This window comes from Sus scrofa, chromosome 8 (assembly GCF_054392235.1).
Source record: "Sus scrofa isolate SSC_HxYL_T2T_F1_AM1 chromosome 8, Sscrofa_HxYL_maternal_Yorkshire_Landrace_v2.0, whole genome shotgun sequence".
In the NCBI taxonomy this organism is placed as follows: Eukaryota; Metazoa; Chordata; class Mammalia; order Artiodactyla; family Suidae; genus Sus; species Sus scrofa.
The window spans coordinates 85,388,825-85,411,068 of NC_139390.1; the positions used below are offsets into that span (position 1 = coordinate 85,388,825).

At 39.8% G+C, this 22,244-nt stretch overlaps 1 protein-coding gene across 1 annotated transcript in view; it reads left to right on the plus strand.

Annotated features, from left to right (window-relative positions):
* IQCM (IQ motif containing M) overlaps positions 1–22,244 on the plus strand; it is a 605,776-nt gene that overhangs the window by 80,374 nt on the left and 503,158 nt on the right. Inside the window, exon 3 of the mRNA XM_084972727.1 lies at positions 7,834–7,949. Within this exon, the coding sequence (XP_084828853.1) occupies positions 7,859–7,949 (91 nt within the window). The 5' untranslated portion in view covers positions 7,834–7,858. The remainder of the gene's footprint in view (positions 1–7,833; positions 7,950–22,244) is intronic.

The window sequence follows — 22,244 nt, forward strand, 5'->3', positions numbered from 1 at the left end:
AACAAAATGAGACACTATATATAATTATGTGATACTCCTATGAAGACTATTCTTTTTGGTTATATATTCGTTACTCTATATACATTAGCACTAGTCAAAAACAATTTTAGAGGATATTTAGATCACCTTTTTTTTTTTTTTTTTTTTTTTCTTAATGGAGGAACCTGGATTAAAGACAGAATAGGAGAAGTTCCCATCATGGTGCAGCGGAAACGAGTCCGACTAGGAACCAGGGGGTTGCAGTTTTGATGCCTGGCCTCCCTCAGTGGGTTTAGGATCTGGCGTTGCTGTGAGCTGTAGTGTGGGTCACAGACGCTGCTTGGATCTGGCATTGCTGTGGCTGTGGAGTAGGCTGGCAGTTGTAGCTCTGATTTGACCCCCTAGCCTGGGACCCTCCATGTGCCACGGGTGTGGCCCTAAAAAGCAAAAAGAAAAAGAAAAAGATGGAATAGGACTCAATTAAGTCTGTTAAAGTGCTGGGGAGCTGGGATTCTATGAAGCCGGTTGGAGGTGCAAGTGCATTTCTTTTCTCTCCATTGGTGGTTTCTAAACGGGCCTCCAAGGAGCTCTTACAGCTGCCCTGCTGGGGGAGGTCAAGTGAGGGTTCAGCTCACCCTGTCTTGACCCTGTCCCCTCTAGAACAACAGCAAGGCTTACCTCTTTGTTTCTGCTTCTGTGTGATATTCTGAAGGATCATGGATTCCAAGTCCTCTCTCTTCTTCTAAGACCTCTGCTACACCGTGCTTCGCAATACTGCGCTGATTTCAACGTGGAGTAGATCTTTGTACAGAATGAATCTGCGATGTTTGTCTCCTTTGCTTTTTTTTTTTTTTTTTTGTCTTTTTTTTTTTTTGCTATTTCTTTGGGCCGCTCCCGCGACATATGGAGGTTCCCAGGCTAGGGGTCCAATTGGAGCTGTAGCCACTGGCCTACACCAGAGCCACAGCAACGCGGGATCCGAGCCGCATCTGCGACCTACACCACAGCTCACGGCAACGCCGGATCGTTAACCCACTGAGCAAGGGCAGGGACCGAACCCGCAACCTCATGGTTCCTAGTCGGATTCGTTAACCACTGCGCCACGACGGGTACTCCTTGTCTCCTTTGTAAGTGACCCTCTGGTCATTTGAAGTTTTGCTGAAGCACACATTTGAACTTCAGGTGCCAAGGGGCTGTTTGGGAGTTAGTCAATTAGCTAATGAGAGAGCCTGCTTTAAAATATAGATCTGGAGCTCATCTTGGCTTTGGGATCATCTTGGGTTTAGGTCAGGAATTAGCAAATTTTTTTCTATAGAGGGCCAGATAGTAAATATTTTAGGTTCTGCAGGCCACACAGACTCACAGTTGAATCTTCTTCCTCTCTCTTTTTTACCTCAAAATAATGTAAAAATTATTTTTATCTGGAGGGTGTCCTTAAAAATATAGCCTAAGGGGGCTGGATTTGCCCATGGTCATGGCTTGTTGACCTCTGTTTTTGGTAACACTATCCTTACTTTTAAGATTAAGCATCATAGCTCAGAGAGAGGAAGTAATTAATCCAGATCGTACAGCTCATAATCAGGAAGTCTTGGTGTATTCAGCTCCCAGTTTATTTGTTTTCCACCATATCTTATAGTGTAGTCTATTTCTTAATGGAGTTCCCATTGTGGCTCAGTGGGTTAAGAACCCCACATAGTCTCCTTGAGGATGCAGATTCAATCCCTGGCCTCACTCAGTGGGTTAAGGATTCAGTGTTGCTGTCAGCTGTGGCATACATCACAGATGCGGCTCAGATCCTGTGTTGCTGTGGTTGTGGCTGCCGTCCAGCTGCACCTCTGATCTGACCCCATAGCCTGGGAACTTCCATATTCTGCAAGGGCGGCTCTGAACAAAAAATTTCTTTCACATTCCTCAGAAAAGTAGAAACACCATCTTTTGTTTTTGTTTTTCATTTTCCTTGAGCTTCTTATTACAAGAAACACATCCAGGGGATGGCCCCATTTCTCAGAATGGCAATGAAAACCTAATGTGAAACGGAACACAGAAGCTGGTCTTGCACGAGTCAGGCAATGACGCTGATCCTAACAAACATCTCATGCCTGGGAATAAAGTCACTTTTAAGTAAACTGCATTCAATTAACACGCATTCTATCCACCCATTTTTAAACACAAGTTCAACATCAGACAAAAATTCTCGGCAAGCAGGGTCACGAAAGGGACATGGGAGTTCATCCGGGTACCTCCGAAACACAAGCCCTTCGCCTGAGCTTCTGAGTTTGGGGCAGGCCACTTGTCCCCTCCCCTGGAGACAGGGAGGAGATGAGGGAATTGAGGCTCCTTCCTGAACCCCCTGACTGGCTCTGTTCCCTGTGAGTGGGAGACAGCACAGCTCAGGGTGCACAGCCTGCTTCCTCAGGCTGTGTTACTTGTGTGTCTCGAGCAAGCGTCTTGGAAATTCCGTTTTCCCCTCTGCACCTGGACAACAGCGGTGCCCCTCGTACACGATGTGGATTAACCAAGACTATATACATAAAGCAGTTGGTGGCAAGTGTCAGTGCCTGTTCTTGGCTGTTGCCATGGCTTCTTCCTAGGAGGTTTACTAGCAGTCCTCCTGGGGCCGGCTCGCTGCAGATGGGCTTTTCAGCTGCACCGTCGGCCTGACTTCCAAATATGGCTCCATCCCTTTGTCATCGTTGTTTTGTCATTGTTTTTGGATTTTCCTAACCTCTGTGTTCTGAGATCTCAGGACCAGATGGAGGCTCTTTATTCCCAGTCCCAGTTCTGGTTCTCCCCGAGAGGACGACGGGGATTAATTAAGTAGTTAATGTGTTCGTGTTTGAATTAATTAGGTTAGTCTTCAGGTTAATTAATTAAACACCTTAAGAACACGTTGTCAGGCAATGCTAGGATGCTCGTGCATAGAATATGTAGAATATGCACATGCCACATAGAATGGCAGCAGGAATGTAAGACATGGGACGATTGTTCTAGAAATGATGTGTCTGATGGACTGGCACTGGGTGAAATCAGAAGACTGGCACTCAGAGGCTGTGTTAGCTGTTTAGACTCTAGAACAAGCATCCCTGCCTGCTAAATCCTTAGCATCACCTGGGGTGTTTTGAACAAACAGATTCCTAGGCTGCAGCATAGACCTACTGAATTGGAGTCTGTAAGAGAAGAGCCTGGAATCTTTTGTTTTAACAAGTCTTTCCAGTGAGTCTGGCTGCAACATTTTGGAAAATACTATAGCAAAGCAAATGGCAATATTTCCAGACAGAAATGGAAAGCCAGGGATGACAATTGCTCCCATTAACTTTTAGGAGTAACAGTTCCTCCCTCACAGGCCTTGGGTAAAGCAGGTGCTTGAGGCCCCTCTGGAGGCCTGAAAGCTGCAGGACCTTGAAAGAGGCATTTTTGCTCTTCTGTTCTCTGGGTGGATAACATCTCTTTGTCTGCGTATATGTAGTACCGTGGTTTCAGTCCCCGCTGTGCCCTAGAACCCCCTGGGAAGCTTAAAACACACTAATTCCTGAACTCCATTCCAGACCAATTTCAGCTGGGGCCCTGGCTCAAAGGTGCCCAGGATGGAGAATTATTGCACTGAATGCCTTATACAAACCTTATGTATTCTAGGTATTGTTTTTATTTTCGAAATAAACTTGATATTTTACATTCACTTTGTTCATTTTTTTTTCTTTTTTGTAAGTTTTAAAGGCAGAACCCACAGAGACTTGTGGAAGTTCCCCAGGCAGGGGTTGAATTGGAACTGCAGCTGCAGCTACACCTCCGCCACAGAAACACCAGATCCGAGCTGCAGCTGCAACCTATGCTGTAGCTTGTGGCAACGCTGGGTCATTAACCCACTGAATGAGGCCAGGGATCAAACCCACATCCTCAGGAACACTAGTTGAGTTCTACTGAACCACACTGGGAATTCCCTGTTTTAATTGTTTTTATACCTCAGTTATCTTTGAAAGATTCGAAACATATGCTCTTGGTTCACACCAGCTCAGGTGATGGATAAAATGGTGATGTTTTCCCTCCATGTATTGGCAGGCTTCAGAGTGTGGCTTTAGAACTGTTTTTAGAACAGAAAAGCCCTTTCCTCAGGATGACTGGAAGCCCAGCCTATAAACCTCGCCTGCCAGGGTCCTTGCAGTGGCTGCTGAGGCATTGCGGGAGAACCTCTGAGCCCTACGGGGCCTTGAAAAGCCTGTTTGAAGGAACATTCAGACACCAGAAGCTTTCAGCCCTGAGCAGCATGCTCTTCTTTGAAGAGTCACAGACCAGAGGAAAGAGCATTCCCTGGGCCTCTGGCCACATTGCAGGAAGAGCCCGGTGCTGATGCTTACTGACCACTGCAGTCTCTGTCCTGTTTTCCACTTTGCAGTTCTGAGAAACCCTGGGAGGCATTCAGGTTGGTGATGTTATGACCAAAAGTGTCATAACAATTAAACGTGAGGCCTTTTTCTTTTTTTTCTTTTTCTTTTTGGCTTTTTAGGCCCATGCATATGGAGGTTCTCAAGCTATGGATCAAATCAGAGCTGTAGCCACTGGCCTATACCACAGCCACAACAACGAGGGATCTGATCCGTGTCTGTGACCTACACCACAGTTCACAGCAATGCCAGATCCTTAACCCACTGAGTGAGGCCAGGGATCCAACCAGCATCCTCATGGATGTTGGTTGGATTCATTTCCACTGCACAATGGGAACTCCAAGCCATAAGGGCTTTTATGAAATCCAGACCTTGAGAAGTAGGTCCCTAAATGGCTATGTCATTTTAAAATGATAGAACCTTTGAAATACCAAAATGGCTGGAGACTCTACTTTTTTCCCCTTCCTATTGACTTCTTTTTGCTTTAATCTTCTACATTCAGAAGAGCTTATTGATTTCTAAAATACTAGGTACTCTGCAGCAAAAAATGTAATGATTCTCAAAGGTTAGGTGGCACCTATGAGCATGGCCTTGGGCAGGCTGGAACTATTAACCCCAGATCCACAGTAATGGAGGGAACCAGAGCCACTAGGTTAGTGAAAACCAGTGTCAAAGAGGTTAATTCTGCGTCAACAAGCAGATTCACACACAAGCCTGTCCGCTTAATGGACCAGAGCTGGCAACTGTCACATTGAGAGAAAACAGAAACAACATGTACGTTTCAACGGGGATGTTTTGACCATAAAACTTACAGCTGAAGCAACTTTCTATTAACTGGCATTAACAGCGAAGCTTTTCTCTGTCTTTCCCAGCAAAATAGGCTCCACCATGAGGAGTCAATGGTCTTCTGTCGATAATTTTCTTTTACAACCATTTGTTTCAGCTGCCAGTCGTAGCAGCTTTGACATCCTTTATGTCCCATGCTGTTCCTTATTTTCTGACTTTGTTTATGCTGATTTGAGAAAAACTAGGACGTGTGTTGGTTTGTCATTAAGTACACATTCCTTAACCATCTGATCAAAATCAAGATATGAAAATAGGAGGTTACGTGTTTCAGATGTTGTATCGGGCAGTCAACTAACTGTTCACAAACCCAAATGGAAAGTATATTCTGATTTCATGCTTAACTTTTTCTCCCACTTCCTGTATTTTTTTTAAACATTTTTGAATAAGGAAATCCAAAAGCTTTTTTGTATCTTTATAGTAAGGATGTATAATAACTAGTTCCAACAGGACAATTGACTGTTTTCTGGTGTGCAGGTCTGCTTTTACTTTGTATCCAGTAATAATGTTGAAAATAACAGCTGTGCTTATGCGCCAAATCCTATTTCAAACACTTTACACCTGGAGTTCTTAGTCTCTTTCATAATGATATTTTAACATTTGAAAATGATTTATATTCATTTATTCCTTAAATCTTATTCCCTCTAACCTCAACCCAGAGATCAGGCAAACTATGATGCTATTTCCCCAGGGAAGGAAAAAGTGATATCAGAGAGGAAAAAAAAAAACATGTAACCCTGTGTTTTTTGGCTATTTTAGGTCAGGAGGCAAAGGTCTTGAAAGTAAGGTTTTGGGGACAGAGAGATGAGATTTTTACATTCCAATGACCTAACTTTGACACATGAAGTCAGGTCTAGTAGGAGAATGCAGTCCTCAAGTCGTAATTAGACCTAGCGGCTGAGCAGTGAGATCTAATGGCCCCCAGAAATGAAAATGATGCTGGGAGTCCCAGGCAGGGAGGAAGAGGAAGCGTGAGCCTGACCCTTCACACGTGGTGGCCGGATAATGCCGACGACGAGAGGTGAGGAGGGAGGAGTCTGGGAGGGATCAGACACCCAGGATGTGCCATGGCTTCCTGCTTCTTGCTAACATCCCATAAAATCCCCAAGGGTGTGTGTGTGTGTGAATGCTACAAAGGTTTCAGCCAAATTTAGAGGAGTCCTTCGCTTCTTTCCCATTTGGTACCCCAAGAGCAGCTACAACCTAGAGGATGTCAGGATGTAGCTTGGCTAGGTGGAGGAGAAGCCTGATTTTGGATCCTCAGAGACCCCTTACCTCCCACATGGGGCGGGAGGTATCTATATGGTTGGGATGTTCTGTGGAGGGTGAGAAAGGCTGGTACCCTTATGAGGAATGTGGCTGAATTGGGGCAGGGAGTGATCTTGAAACTAAAAGCTACAGAGTGGACCTTCTGGCCTGGGAATCAAAGTCCCATCTCAGGAAGGATGTTCAGCTGAGAAAAGGGCTGGGGCTGATGTTGCTAAATCAGCAGGGAGGGCTGCTGGGAGCAGAGAGAAGGTGGAAGTCAGCAGGGTGACCAGGTGCGTAAAATACGTTCTCACCTCTGAGGCCAGTGAGGACCCAGGGACATCCCAGTATTTCCAGAAAGGGTGAAGCTTTCTTTCTTTCTTTCTTTTTTTCTTTTTTGTCTTTTGGGCATATGGAGATGTCTTTTTGGGCATATGGAGATTCCCAGGCTAGGGGGTTTAGTCGGAGCCGTAGCCACCAGGCCTACACCAGAACCACAGCAACTCAGGGTCCAAGCTGCATCTGCAACCTACACCACAGCTCATGGCAATGCTGGATCCTTAACTCACTGAGCAAGGCCAGGGATCGAACCCGGCAACCTCATGGTTTCTAGTCAGATTCGTTAACCACTGAGCCACGACAGGAACTCCAGGGTGAAGCTTTCTTTACCCATCCCAAGATGCCATATTGGGGAGGACAAGGGAGGGGTGGCAGGGAAAAAATTCGCACAGACTGAGGTTTATCCGAAAGGAATTATTGCAAACTGAAAGCAGGCTGCTTAATGAGAAGCGATTGGTTTATTTGTTTGTTTGTTTTAGCAAATTTAGTTTTCCTTTGCCCATAAGGTGGGTAGGGGTGGGTAAGCTAGATAGCTACATGATGGAAAAAGAAGCTGTATTTTCTCTGTATGTTTCAGTGTAGTATGAATAAATTGTGCCCTATGTACAGCTCCATAATATGTCAAATGCAAAGAAGTGACCTTATAAATTTGTTTTAAGAATGACTAAAGATCAGTATTGCTCAAAGTTGATGACCTAGAAAGTCAGGAAAGATTGGAACTTCTTAAGATGCTGTATTTTTGTGCCTTTCAATTTACTCATTTTAGAGATTGTAACAGATACTGAGCCATGGAATGTATTATCCAGCTCCTTCCTTCTCATATCTCATATCTCTCCAAGTGTTCTTCATCTTTGTCCCTTGCCCAGAGAGTGGTATGTCATTAAGCATGGGAAACAGGCTTTCCACTGCAGTGATCACATTGTGGGGCCTCAAAGGAAAAGTTCCTTTTGAACACACTTAATAAATGACTCTCTGAGGCAGGACATCAGGAAAGATCCCACATATGTAACAGCAGATGATAAATTCTGGTAATTTACATCCATAGGTCACTCTAAGGACATTTCTGATTTATGACTTTGAACTGCGAGAAATCTGAATTCAGAAGCTTAGTAAGGCAGAAGCAAAGTGGCGCTCATGTCTGCCATCTGGTGGAAAGAAGAGGTAAGTACAGCCAAATCTTTATTCTAACTACCTTGCTGTCTTACACTGTCTTCCCAATGCCTCTCGTTGAAGTTCTTAAGTTCACAGAAAAACAACTCCTTGAATTCTAAATTTTGAGATGTAAGAATCGCCCTTATGGGTTTTTTTTTATTTGGGTTTTTAAAAATTAATTCATGTTTAGTACTTGAGGGGCTGGAGTTTACAAAAGATAAGAGCAATACTGTCCTGCTGATGCTTTCTTCTTTATAGTTAAATTCTCTTTTGATTGGAATTTTTGGGAGTAAACAGAAGAAAAGAAATTTCCTTGAGAATTTAGAGTAAGGTATGGGTTTACACAGCAGTAAAATTCAGAGTCAGAGAGTGGCCGTCATTTTGCTTTCCTGGAACCGAGGAATTTCCCAGGACACCGGACTTTCAGTGCCCTAATGGGGAAAGTCAAGAGCAAATGGGAATGGCCGGTCATCCTGGTATGTTTTACCAAAACATACACTGGGGAAGTTGTTTGGAAGTGGTGGTTTCAACCTGGATAAGGCAGAGTGCTCAGAGAATATCTGCAAATATGTTCTTTCTTTTCATTTTCTGCTCATTCTCAGCAGATCTGTGCTTTGGTATGAGTATAAAAGAGCAACTTCTGATACACTGGGAAGCTGGAGGCAAGCTTTCTATCTGGTGATATCTGGGTGACTCTGCATTTCTCTGTTTCTGGAAGAGTTTGTATGGGATTGGTATTATTTCTTAACTTTTTCATGCAATTAATCAGTGAAGCAATCTAGGCCACTAAGTGTTGATACACCAATGAGTTCTGGTAGTTTGTACTGTCCGAAGAATCTGTCCATCCCATCTAAATTCTTGAATTTATTGGCCTAAGTTGTAAATCTACTTCAGTAAAAAAGAATATAATACAGTGTTATTAATTATAATCACCATGCTGAACATGAGATCCTTAGAATTAATTTATCTTATAACTGCAAGTTTGTACATTTTGAACACCTTCACTCATTCTCCCTGTGGATACCCCCCAACCTGCTCCTGAGCACCCCTGCCCATCTCTGGTAACTACTAATCTGATTGCTGTTTCTATGTATGTGTTTCTTTAGATTCCACATATAAGTGAGCTCACACAATATTTGTCTTTCTCTGTCTGATTTATTTCACTTAGCCTAAGGCCCTCCGGGTCCATCCAATGTTGTTGCAAAAGGCAGGATTTTCTTCTTTTTTTTATGGCTGAATAATAATAATATTCCATTGTGTGTGTGTATGTATACATATCAAATTTTCTTTATCCATTCATCCATCAGTAGACACTTAGGTTGTTTTCATATCTTGGCTATTATAAATCATTCTGCAATGAACACGTGTGTGCAGATTATATTTTTGAGTTAGTGTTTTCATTTCTTTTGGATAAATACCCAGAAGTGGAATTGCTAGATCATGTGGTAGTTCTATTTTTAGTTTTTTAAAGAACCTTCATGGAGTTCCTGTCTTGGCGCAGTGGTTAACAAATCCGACTAGGAGCCATGAGGTTGCGGGTTTGACCCTGGCCTTGCTCAGTGGGTTAAGGATCTGGCGTTGTACTTTAGTTGTTATATACATAAATCATTGCCAAAGAGTTTTCACCCAGCTTTTCTTCCCTGTGGTGTAGGTCGAAGACGTGGCTTGGATCCTGCATTGCTGCGGCTCTGGCGTAAGCCGGTGGCTGCAGCTCTGATTAGACCCCTAGCCTGGGAGCCTCCATATGCCGCGGGAGTGGCCCTAGAAAAGGGAAAAAGACAAAAAAAAAAAAAAAAAGAAAGAAAGAAGCTTCATATTGTTTTCCATAATGATGATTCCAATTTACATTTCCACCAACAGTGTACAAGGGTATCTTTTCTTCACAACCTTGCCAGCAGTTGTTATCACTTGTCTTTTTTGATAAGTCATTCTAGCAGATGTGAGGAGGTATCTCACTGTGGTTTTGATTTGCATTTGCCAGTTGATTAATGATGTTGAGTATCTTTGCACATTCCTGTTAGTCATCTGTATGTCTTCTTTGGAAAAAAAGTCTTCATGATTCTTTGCCCACTTTAAAGTTGGGTTATTTGTTTTTTGTCATTGATTTATATAAATTCCTTATATATATTTGAATATTAATGTATTATCAGATACGTGGTTTGCAAATGTTTTCTTCCATTCTGTGTTTGTTTTGCTCTGCAGAAGCTTTTTATTTTATTTATTTATTTATTTATTTATTTATTTTTCTGCAAAAACTTTTTAATTTGATGTAGTCATTTGTTCATTTTTGCTTTTGTTCCTTGTACTTTAGTTGCTATATACTATACATAAATCATTGCCAAAGAGTTTTCACCCAGCTTTTCTTCCAAGAGTTTTGTGGTTTCAGCTTTTACATTTAGAATTAATTTTTGTGAGTGGTGTGAAGGAACTCTTTTCTCCTATTGAGTATTTTTGGCTCCCTTGTCAAACATAATTTGACTGGTTTTAGTCTTATGTTAAGTCTTTAATCCATTTAAGTTAATTTTTGTGAGGGGTGTAAGATAGAGGTTCAAGTTCATTCTTCTGCAAGTGGTTATCCAGTTTTCCCAGCATCATTTACTGAAGAGACTATATTTTTCCTATTGAATATTATTGGCTCCCTTGTCAAATATTAGTTGGCTCTAAGTGTGCATTTTATTTTTAGGCTCTTTATTCTTTTTAGTTAGTGTATTTGTCTTTTAAAATGCCAGTACCATACTGTTTTGAGTACTATAGCTCTTTAGTATATTTTGAAATCAGGACGTATGATGACTTTAGCTTTGTTTACTTTCTCAGAATTGCTTTGGCTATTTAGGGTCTTTTGTGGTTTCATACACATTTCAATAATATTAATTCTTCCAATCTATGAACATGGGATATCTTTACATTTGTTTGTGTCTTTCTTCAGTTTCTTTCATTAAAGTCTTATAGTTTTCTTGTGTACAGATTTTCACCTCCTTGGCTGAGTTCATTCTTAAATATTATTTAGATGCTATTGCAAATGGGATCATTTTCTTTATTTCTTTTCAGATAGTTCATTGTATATAGGAATGATCCTGATTTTTGTATTTTAATTTTGTATCCTGCAACTTTAATGATTCTATTGATTAAATCTAACAGTTTTTGGGTAGCGTCTCTAGAGTTTTCTATATATAAAGTTCTGTCATCTGCAAATAAAGAGACCTTCATTTCTTTTCCAATTCTGATGCATTATATGTCTTTTTCTTGCCTGATTGTTCTGGCTAGGATTTCCAGTCCTATGTTGAATAGGAGAGGTGAAAGTGGGCACCTTAGAGGAAAAACTTTCCTCTAAGGTTCCTGACTTGGAGGAAAAACTTTCAATCTTTCACCATTGAGTTAGCTGTGGGCTTTGTCATATGTGGCCTTTATAATGTTGAGGTATGTTTCTTCTACACCCAATTTGTTGAGGGTTTTTATCATGAAAGACGTTGTATTTTGTCAAATGTTTTTTATGCATCTACTGAGATGATCAGATAATAGTTATCTTTTATTATATTAATGGGGTGTACCATATTTTTTGTATATATCAAAACATCCTTGTATCCCAGGGATAAATCCCACATGGTCATTTAATGTACTGCTGAATATGGTTGGCCACTATTTTATTGAGAATTTTTTGCATCTATATTCATCAAGGATGTTGATCCATAGTTTTCTTTTCTTGGTTTTCTTTTCCTTTTCTCATCTGGCTTTGGTGTTAGGGTAATGCTGGCCTTGTGAAATAAGTTTTTGTAAGAGTTTAAGAAGGACTGGCATTAATTCTTTAAATGTTTGGTAGAATTCAGCAGTGAAACCATTTGGTCCTTGGTTTTTTTTGTTGCTGGGGGATTTTTGATTATTGATTAAATTACCTTACTTGTTACTGTCTTCAGATTTTCTCTTCCCTATGGTTTAGTTCATAGGTTGTATGTTTCCAGTAATTTATCATTTCTTTTAGGTTATTCAATTTGTTGATGTGCAACTGTTCATAGTCATCTCATAGCTACTATGTATAATCTTTGTGTTTGTGAGGTATGCATTGAAATATCGCCTCTTTCACTTCTGATTTTATGTATTTGAGTTTTATCACTTTTTTCTTAGTCTAGCTAAGATTAATTCAGTTTATCTTTTTTAAAAAAACAGCTCTCAGTTTCATTGATCTTTTCTATTGTTTTTCTGGTCCCTACTTCTTTTATCTCAGCTCTGATCTTTGTTATTTCCTTCCTTCTGCCAACTCTGGATTTAGCTTTTTCTTCATCAACTTGTTCCTTGAGGTTTCAAGCTAGAATTTTAAATCAAAGTTTTTTTCTATTGTAGGCATTATTGTTACAAAATTCCCTCTTAGAACTGCTCTTGCAGCATCCCATTGATTTTTTTTAATGTTGTATTTCCATTTTTGTTTGTTTCAAGATTTTTTAAAATTTCCATTTTGATTTCTTCTTCAGCCAGTTGGTTTTTCAGGAGTGCATTTGCCACATATTGAAAATTTCCATCTTTCCTCTTGTTACTGATTTCTAGTATCATCCTGTTGTGATCAGAAAAGATACTTAGTATAATTTCAGTCTTCTTAAATTTGTTAAGATCTGTTTTATGACTTATCATATGATCTAAAGAAAGTTCTGTGTGCACTTAGAAGAATGTGTATTTTATTGCTCTTTGATAGAATGTTCTGTTTAAGTCTTTTAGACTGATTTGGTCTATGGTATGGTTCAGGTCCAACATTTCCTTTTTTATAATCTATTTGGAAAATCTATCTATTTTTGAAGGTGGGAGTATTGCAGTCCCCTACTATTATTATTATCATTTTGGTCTATATCCCTTCATATCTGTTAGTATTTGCTTAATATATTCAGGTGCTTCAATGCTGAGTGTATACATATTTATGATTGTTTTATATTTTGATGAATTGATTCCTTTATCATTATTTATTGACCTTCTTTGTCTTTTGCTACCATTTTTGGCTTGAAGTCTATTTTGTCTGATATAAGTATAGTTACTTCCACTTTCTTTTGGTTTCCACTTGCATGGAATATCTTTTCATTTCTGCACTTTGAGTCTATGTGTGTCCTTAAAGCTAAAGAAAGTTTCCTATAGGCAGCATATAGTTGTGTCTTTTTTTTTTTTAATTCTTCCAGTGAGCCTATATCTTTTGATTAAAGAATTAAATCCTTTTACATTTAGAGTAATTGTCGATTATTTAAAGTTAAAAATGCTGTATTTTTGTTTCTGGCGATTTTATAGTTTGTCCCTCTTTTGTTGTCTTCCTTTGTGAGTTAATAATTTTCCATAGTGTTATGCTTTGATTCTCTTTTCTTTACCTTTTATAATCTACTATAGATTTCTGTTTTGTGGTTACCATAAGGCTTACATAAAACACTTTATATATATAATAATCTATTTTATGTTGATAACAGTTTAACTTCAATTACACAGAAAAACTACACTTGATGCCTTCCTTTTACGTTTTTGATGTTACAAGTTACAACTTTTTATATTGTATATCCATTAACAAATTATTGTAGTTACAGCTATTTTAAATACTTTTTCCTTTAACCTTTATTAAAATTAAGTAGTTAACACACCATCATGTTACAGTATTAGGCTATTCAGAATTTGAATATATAATTAGTTTTACCAGTATGTTTTATATTTTCACTTGTTTTCATGATACTTATTAGTACCCCGGAATTTCAGTTCAAAGAACTCCTTTAAGCATTTCTTGTAAAGTAGGTACAGTAGTGAAATCTCTTGTTTTTAATTTGTTAGAGAAAGTTCTTATCTTGCCTTCATTTCTTAAGGACAGTTTTGTTTGGTAAAGTATTCCTGGTTTGCAGTTTGTTTCTTTCAGCATGATGAATACACCATCCCATTCTTTCTTGGCATGCAAGATTTCTGCTGAAAAATCCCCTTTATGGGAATGTCTTTTCCTCTGCTCTTTGTCTATGCTTTTAGACAGTTTTATTATAATGTGTCTTGGGGAAGACTGTCTTGGATTAAAGTTTTGGGGTGACCTCTTAGCTTCACAAACTTGCATGGCACCAAGTGCAAGGATGTGTCATGGCACTAGGTCACTGCAGTCCCTAGCACCAACAACTGTGTGGGCCTTGGTGAACACTGTGGAGTCCTCAGTGTCTGCAAGGGCTTTTGAGGTCCTGAGTGTCACCCTCAGGTCCAGCACCAGGCCCAGGCAGCAGTGGTGGCTGGAATCAGTGGTGTGCACACACTTGGCCACAAGGGTCAGCTGCAGGTGCCTATGTTGTATGGTGGGGGCCAGGCCAGGCAGCAAGGGCCAAGGCAAAATTGCAGATTCACTGGCAGCTGTGGGGGCCCTGGTTGTCACTATGCACTGCCATGACTACTGGTGACATGATGAGCACATGGCAGGGGAGGTTGGTGATAGGGGTTAGAATGGTGTGTGCAGGTACACAGTTTGAGGGAAGAGCTATAGGTGAGTATAGTGGTCCTGGCCAGTGACAGAAGACATGGCCCAATCCAGGCCCACAAGAAGCTGTGGAGGCCCTGGATGTCAGCATGCTCAGGATGTGCACAGCAGTGGGTGCCAGTGACAGGTATCAGGCTGGTTGTAGGCAAGTGTGCAGCTTCAGTGGCAAAAATGGCTGGGTTTTTCTGCAAAACAAATCACGGGGAAATACAAGCATCTCTTTTGAGTGACTGATTTTGGTATAACCTACTTTTCTTCCTTGTTCCTAACTGTCGCTATACATCTTAGCTGTGCTAGTGTGGGTGGGGTGAAACTGAAGGAGTACCCTCAGGAAGTACGAGGAATAAAGGGGAAGCTCATCATTCATCCTGTTCAGCTCTCCCAGTGAGGAGAATGCTTTCTGGTGGGGTAATTCCCTCTTGGTGCTGAGCAGTGCCAGCTTGGGTGATGGGACAATGCAGACAAAAGGAAGCTGTCTCCTTTCCCTTTATGTGAGGTTCTTCTCTGGTTTTTTGTTCCCCTGTATTGTTGAAGTCTCTTAAGTGGACTCCAGAGCTCTCCCAGAGAAGCTTTTATTCATAGAGAGCTGCCTAACTGTTGATCTTTGTTGGGGAATGGAGGCTGGGGTGTCTTTGCTGCCATTTTGGTGACATCATCCCATGCTGACTATTTTCTCCAGTTTTTTTCAATGCTATTGTTTCCCTGACAATTTGAAATAATGCATTTACTGTATAAAAAATTCTTACATGTGTTTGGACATATTTCTGGCCTTTCTGTTCAGTTGCTCTGACTGCTTGATTATGTTTCAATTTCTCACTTTTAAGAATAATTATTATATTATTGTATTTTATATAATATTTTATATTTTAGTATGTTTAGGGATAGTCTTCCCCTTTTCTCCTTTTTTCGGAATTATTGTATCTGTTTAATATTTCTCATCTGAACTTTAGAATCAGCTTGTCTAGAAGAAATTGTTTTGCTACTTCTAATAGGATTATGTGACATTCACAGGTATATCATTTTCATGATAATGAATCTTGCTGCCAAAGAGTATGAGGTAACTTTCCAGCTATTCAAGTCTTCTTTTAGGCCTTCATAGCATTTTAAACATTTTACCCTGTAGATCTTGCAAATTGAAAAAAAAAAGTATTTCCATTGTACAATGGCTTCTGTTTGGTTGCTGGTTTTATAAATGTGCTACTAATTTATGTATATTAATCTCTCATTTAGTCACTTTGCTGCATTTTCTTCTTCAAAATAACTTTTTTTTTTGTCTCCTTGCCATTTGTTGGGCCGCTCCCGTGGTGTATGGAGGTTCCCAGGCTAGGGGTTGAATCGAAGCTGTAGCCACCGGCCTATGCCAGAGCCACAGCAACGCGGGATCCGAGCCGCTTCTGCAAACTACACCACAGCTCACGGCAACGCCGGATCCTTAACCCACTGAGCAAGGCCAGGGATTGAACCCGCAACCTCATGGTTCCTAGTCGGATTTGTTAACCACTGCTCCACGACGGGAACTCCTTCTTCAAAATAACTTTTTAATGTATTCTCCTAGGTTCTCCAGGTATATGATCCTACCATATACAAATGATTTAAACTCTTTCTTTCCAATTCATATACTCTATGTATCTTTCTCTTTAATTTCTTTGGTTAGTATGTGCAAAAAAATGTTGAATAGTGGTGGGGATGATGGAGATCTTTGTTTTGTTTTTGCTTTTATTTTTAATTTTTTTTTGTCTTTTTAGGGCCACACCCGCAGCATATGGAGGCTCTCAGGCCAGGGGTTGAATTGGAGCTGTAGCTGCTGGCCTATGCCACAGTCAGAGCAATGCCAGATCCAGGCCATGTCTGTGACATACGTCACAGCCCACAGTAACAACGGATCCTTAGCCCTCTGAGCAAGGCCAGAGATAGGACCTATGTCCTCATGGATGCTAGTCAGACCCATTTCTGCTGAGCCACAACGGGAACTCCTGTTTTTGCTTTTAATGGGATACTTCTTATGTTACCTCATTAAGCATGACACTAGCATATGGAGGTTCCTAGGCTAGGGGTCTAATCAGAGCCACAGCTGCTGGCCTATGCCACAGCCATAGCGACACAGGATCTGAGCCCTGTCTGCGACCTACAACACAGCTCATGGCAATGCCAGATCCTTAACCTACTGAGCGAGGCCAGGGATCGAACATACAACTTTATGGTTCCTAGTCGGATTCATTTCTACAGTGCCACGATGGGAACTCCAAGAGCAGATGTTGAAGCATAAAAACTGTCAGAATTTGAGAATGATGCTTAACTAAATAATAAGAAATGGGAAATTTTAATAGAATTGATTAGAGTAAAATTAAAAACCTCTTTGCTGGAGTTCCCATTGTGGCACAGTGGTTAACGAACCCGACTAGGAACCATGAAATTGCAGGTTCAATCCCTGGCCTTGCTTGGTGGGTTAAGGATCTGGCGTTGCTGTGAGGTGTGGTGTAGATTGCAGACGTGGCTTGAATCCCGAGTTGCTGTGGCTGTGGTGTAGGCCAGTGGCTACAGCTCCCATTAGACCCCCAGCCTGGGAACCTCCATATGCCATGGGTGTGGCCCTAAAAAGACAATAAATAAATAAATAACCTCTTTTCTTCCAAAGAAACTATAAGGTAAGGTGAATTAAACTGAAAGAAAACTTTTGCCACAGAAGAATTATATGTAGACTATATAAAGTCTTCCTACAAATTAATTTTTTCCCGTATGAAATCTTTTAAAACTCTTACAAGCCAATAGAAAAATAGGCAAATGACATAAACAGATGGATGATGAATATGATCAAATGCCTTTACAGAGTAATTGGAAATGTTCCCTGATAGTTTCTTTTCTTTTTTTTATCTTTTTTTGCTATTTCTTGGGCCGCTCCCACGGCATATGGAGATTCCCAGGCTAGGGGTCTAATGGGAGCTGTAGCCACCGGCCTATGCCACAGCCACAGCAACACGGGATCCGAGCCGCGTCTGCAAACTACACCACAGCTCATGGCAACGCCGGATCGTTAACCCACTGAGCAAGGACAGGGACCGAACCCGCAACCTCATGGTTCCTAGTCGGATTCGTTAACCATTGCGCCACGATGGGAACTCCCTTGATAGTTTCTTAATACTGGATATATATACATATATAACAGATATAGGTGTGGGTATATAAAAATTAAATATGTAAGGGTAATTATATGTATTTTACTCTTGGAATAAATCCCACTTGTTCATTTAATATAATGAGATACCCTTTGCTGATATTTTAATTAGGCAATTTGCATTTTGTAATTTTTTGTGTGCTTTCTCCATCAGGGTTAGGTTTTACTGCCATGTTTTATTTATATTGCCTTTTGTCTATACAGTAGTTTAGGTAGCACTGGAATTATTTGCCTTTAAAAATTTGGTTTCCTCTGGAAACAATATGAATAAGGTACTTTTATAGGCTGTATGTGTGTGTGTGGTGATGAAGGGGTGGTGTTTGACAATATTTTCTACTTATTCTAACTTAATTTTTAAGTTTTCCTTATCTCTTTTAGGGTGAATTTTGTAAATTATATTTCTTAAAATCAACTTAATTTCCATCACTCCTTCCCTCTTATGTTTTCACTCTGAAAATACCCTTTTGATGTCTCCCTCTGCTTTCCATTTACCTCTGGCACCAATCTCCTGCACGAGTTCCATCTCCAAAGCATGGGTCTAGTGCTCTCATTCTCCTGTCTAAATGAAAGCGATAAAACCTTGCAATGACACCTAACTGCATCCTAGATAAATTAACCTGACCCCTGTATCCTTGACTCTCCTCATCTGCCACTTCCATTCCACCCAAAGTGTCGTCATTTTCTTCCTTCCTCCTTGGCTGGTGAAAGATTTTAAGCTAGATTCATTGTGAGTGACGTTACGGCTTGTGTCCTATTCATCTTCACATCTGAAGCGCTCATGTCCCTAGACATACCCTAACATGTAGGCTCAAAACATATATGGGATCAGTGCATAATTGCTGAATATAGCAAATGGCTTATGTATCTGCTCTTCTGTCGAATGGATATGTGTGTGTTTATCAAGGTGATTTCTTATGAGATTAGATACATCTGAGAGGGGTTAGTGGGGGAGGTGGGTACAGACATGGTGTACAGGTATCAGGATTTGGCTTCAAGTATATCTGCTATTTGATCAAGTGTGTCAAGATCCTTCCCCTACCTAAGTATCAACACAGACACACATGCACAAACACACATACAAACATGCACACTTCAAGAGGCTAGGGTAGAAACTGAGTCAATTGGTCAGTTTAGCTTCACTTGAATATCTGCCTGAAGTTGGTGATCCCAGAAAAAGTTCAAATCCTAGAGTTTTGTTTTGTTTTTTTAAAGCCATGAACAGCAGTCTTTCCCTAGTGGTTTTCTTATTCCAGAGACTAAGACTATTCCCTCGTCTGACCATTAGCAATGAATGAGCATTTGAACTTAGGCTGCTAAGAGTCAGGCTAGTATTTCTGTTGGCAGCTTTTTTTCCTCTAAGGAAATATATATTCTAAGTATAAAAATCTATGTTCTAAGTATAAAGTAGAGATTAAAAACTAAGTGCCCCATAGGAAACCAAGTACTTCACTCCACTGCTCAACAATATCAGGCTCTGCTGGTTTTGGCAGGAAACTACTAGGGTAGGTAAGTGGGACTGACTTTCTATTCCTTTTTCTTGGATTCTCTGAGTCTCTCTGCTTGCCTGGGCAGTGATGCCAACCTAGTGCAGATGTTTCTATAATATTTGTTTATCTGAAGAATAAAAAGAATAAAGAAATGTTGTTAGAAACAATATTCAAAATCAGGTCATTTTAAATTAGTGCTTATTGGTGCTTTGTTTTGGAGATGCAAAAAAGAAATACATGACCTCCCCAGATTTTTAGTTTTTATTTCTACCAAACTAAACCACTCATCTTAAAAACAGTTTTCACATCTTTTCATACTCATGTTACTTGATAGCTACATTAGTAACTATTAGTAACTTGATAGATACATTACAACTTTGATGCATTATGGTTGTGGTTTTTTGTTTTGTTTGTTTTAAAATTGATTAAAATCTAAAGTCACTCTTTGCATGGACACTAGAACTTGGAAAACAGTTTTGTGGAGCTTATATAATCTTTCTTTTGTTTATAATCAGAAAAACACACTACACACAATCTGAATGAAATTATATTTTGGTTTTTTGGTTGCTCCCTGCCTGCATTAGGAATTGTTGCTATATGGGTTCCATACCAAATAACAGAAGTAGGCTATCCACAGTGAGTCCCACCATCTTGCAGTGTTTTGTTCTCTTTTATTCCCTTCACAACCATCTCACTTTTACTGCAGCTGCATAAAAATATTTTACAGATTTCGCGTTCCCCTAAAGTCATATTAGAATCCAAAGAAAATCATACCAATACAATAGCAATAAGATCTTGAAACAGCATAATATATCAGTAGCAGAGCCAAAAAAAGTTCCTTTAGATTTTGAATCCTGAGATTCTGTCCACATCACTGTGACAAAATAATGGATTTGGACTTAGAGTGAGATGGTTGACAATATAAATTCTCAACATTACACTCATAGAGTAACCTATGAGTTGGGGGTGGGGGCAATCTTCCTTGTTGGGGGTGGGGCAATCTTCCTTGTTTGGTTATTGAGTATTTCAGAAGAGTCTTGGTGAATGTAAGAGGGAGTCAGAGACAAGCAGGTATGGGGGTCGAGGAGTGAGATTAGAGGGAAACCAGGGGCTGACTGAGGAGGACAAAGACAAGAAGCAATGAGAATAGAAGAAAAAATGAGATGAGTGTCCCTGGGATGGAGCATCACTCCCTGAGAAGCTGCCCCAAGTATAAATCTGCTAGGTTTATATCATTCCCTACATTCAGCTCTTGAGTCAGCTATTTAGTACTTTTCACCATGAGAAAGTTACTTCACTTCTGAATCTTTCTTTCTATGCCTTAAAATGAGAAAAATGATGCTCCTTTCCTAGAGTTATTGTGACAATTAGAAGAAATAAACACATATGTAAAATTCTCAGTCTAGTGCTGGCACATGATAAGCCCTTGACAAATGCTATTTTTCTTTCCTATCTATGGGTTACTTTCTTATCCTCCCCCTGCCCTCCAGTGCCCAAGGGTTAATGAAGGAAGGTCTCTGAATGCACAGTTCGATTGCTTCCCTATTCACCTTTTCAATATGGCCCCATGATGGCCTTCATTCCAGTAGAAACCAAATTGTGTTGATTCAGACCCAAGAAATTGTAGGAGTGAACATTCATAAGGTTCCTGGTACTGTGCCAAAACACAGGAGGATTTGGTCAAAGGAACCTATCATGATTTCACAGGTCTTCATTCTCACTGACTTGGAGAGATGCACTTAAGTTGGCTGGAAGCTGTCACCTCCATATAGACCACTTCAGGTTGATGGGTGTTTCTTTTAATTTCTACTGTCATCCTTAATTTTTTTGCTAGCACATTTTTACTCCCACTCCCAGTGTAAGACCAAGACTTTTTAAAAGATTTTGGCAAACATAGTTTCCTTGATTTTTAATTTTCTTTTTTTATGTCCACCCTGTGGCATATGGAAGTTCCCAGGCCAGGGACTGAATCCAAGCTGCAGCTGTGACGTACACCATAGCTGCAGTAATGCTGGATCCTTAACCCACTGTGCTGTGGTGGGAACTCTTAAGTTTCCTTGATTTTTAACCTCCTTTCCTTCTTCTTCATTAGTCTAAATTTAAATCATCCTTTAAATCTTAGATTACCTGTCAAGTAATCAAGAAATCTTCCCTTCCCCTTGGGCCCGACTAAGCCTGTGGTTACATGCTGTCTTAGTAATCTGACCTTTTTGCTAGTATTTATTACAATGATAATTAAAGTAATTATTTGCATATATAGTAAACTCTATGTTTTGTTCTCTTTTAGTGCCTTGTACAGTTCTTGGGTCATAAGAGGAGATCAATAAATTCTCAATGATTGAAGGCATATGCAAATAAATTGACCAACCTCAGAAATAATGGATGAATGCATTAAATGGATCTTTAAATTTAAAATTTGGCTTTAAAAATAAACCTTGGATTTAATTAAAACTCCCAAGTTTTCTGGGTACTCTCCCATGAGCAGCTTTTTTTGTGGTGAACCTGTCCCCATTGTGGGACAGTTGATCGGTTATTTTAATTATATGTGGGAAAACAACTGCAGGGAGAGCTTCCCGTATATTTCTCCCTTACTCAGTTGGAATAGTTTTTTTGCACTCACTAAAAACAATATCAAGTTAATTAAGAAATTCTAATTTATAGTTTGTAAAATAGTGAAGTTATATGCAACTCATCTAACTTTATTGAGTTACTCTGCTCTAAACCAGTGGTTCTCAAACTTTAGTCAACATCTGCATCACCTAGAGGGCTTGTTAAAACCAAGATGAATTATAACTGGGGACATCAACATCACACTCTCAACAACTGATAAAATTACCAGATAGGATATTATCAAGGATAAAGACCTAAACAACACTGTCAAACTATAGGAATTCATTGACATTTATAGAACACTCCATCCAACAAAAACAACATACATTCTCTTCAAGCACCATGGAACATTCACCGAGATATATCATATCCTGGGTCATAAAACAAACATTAAACAATTTAAAGAGAAATCACACAGAATATATTCTGTTATAATAATATAGTTAGAAATCACTAACAGAAAGACAACAGAAAAATCTCTAAGCACTTAGAAATGAAACAACACACTTCTAAATAATCCATGGGTCAAAGAGGAAATCACAAAGGAAATTTAAAAATACATAAAACTAAATAAA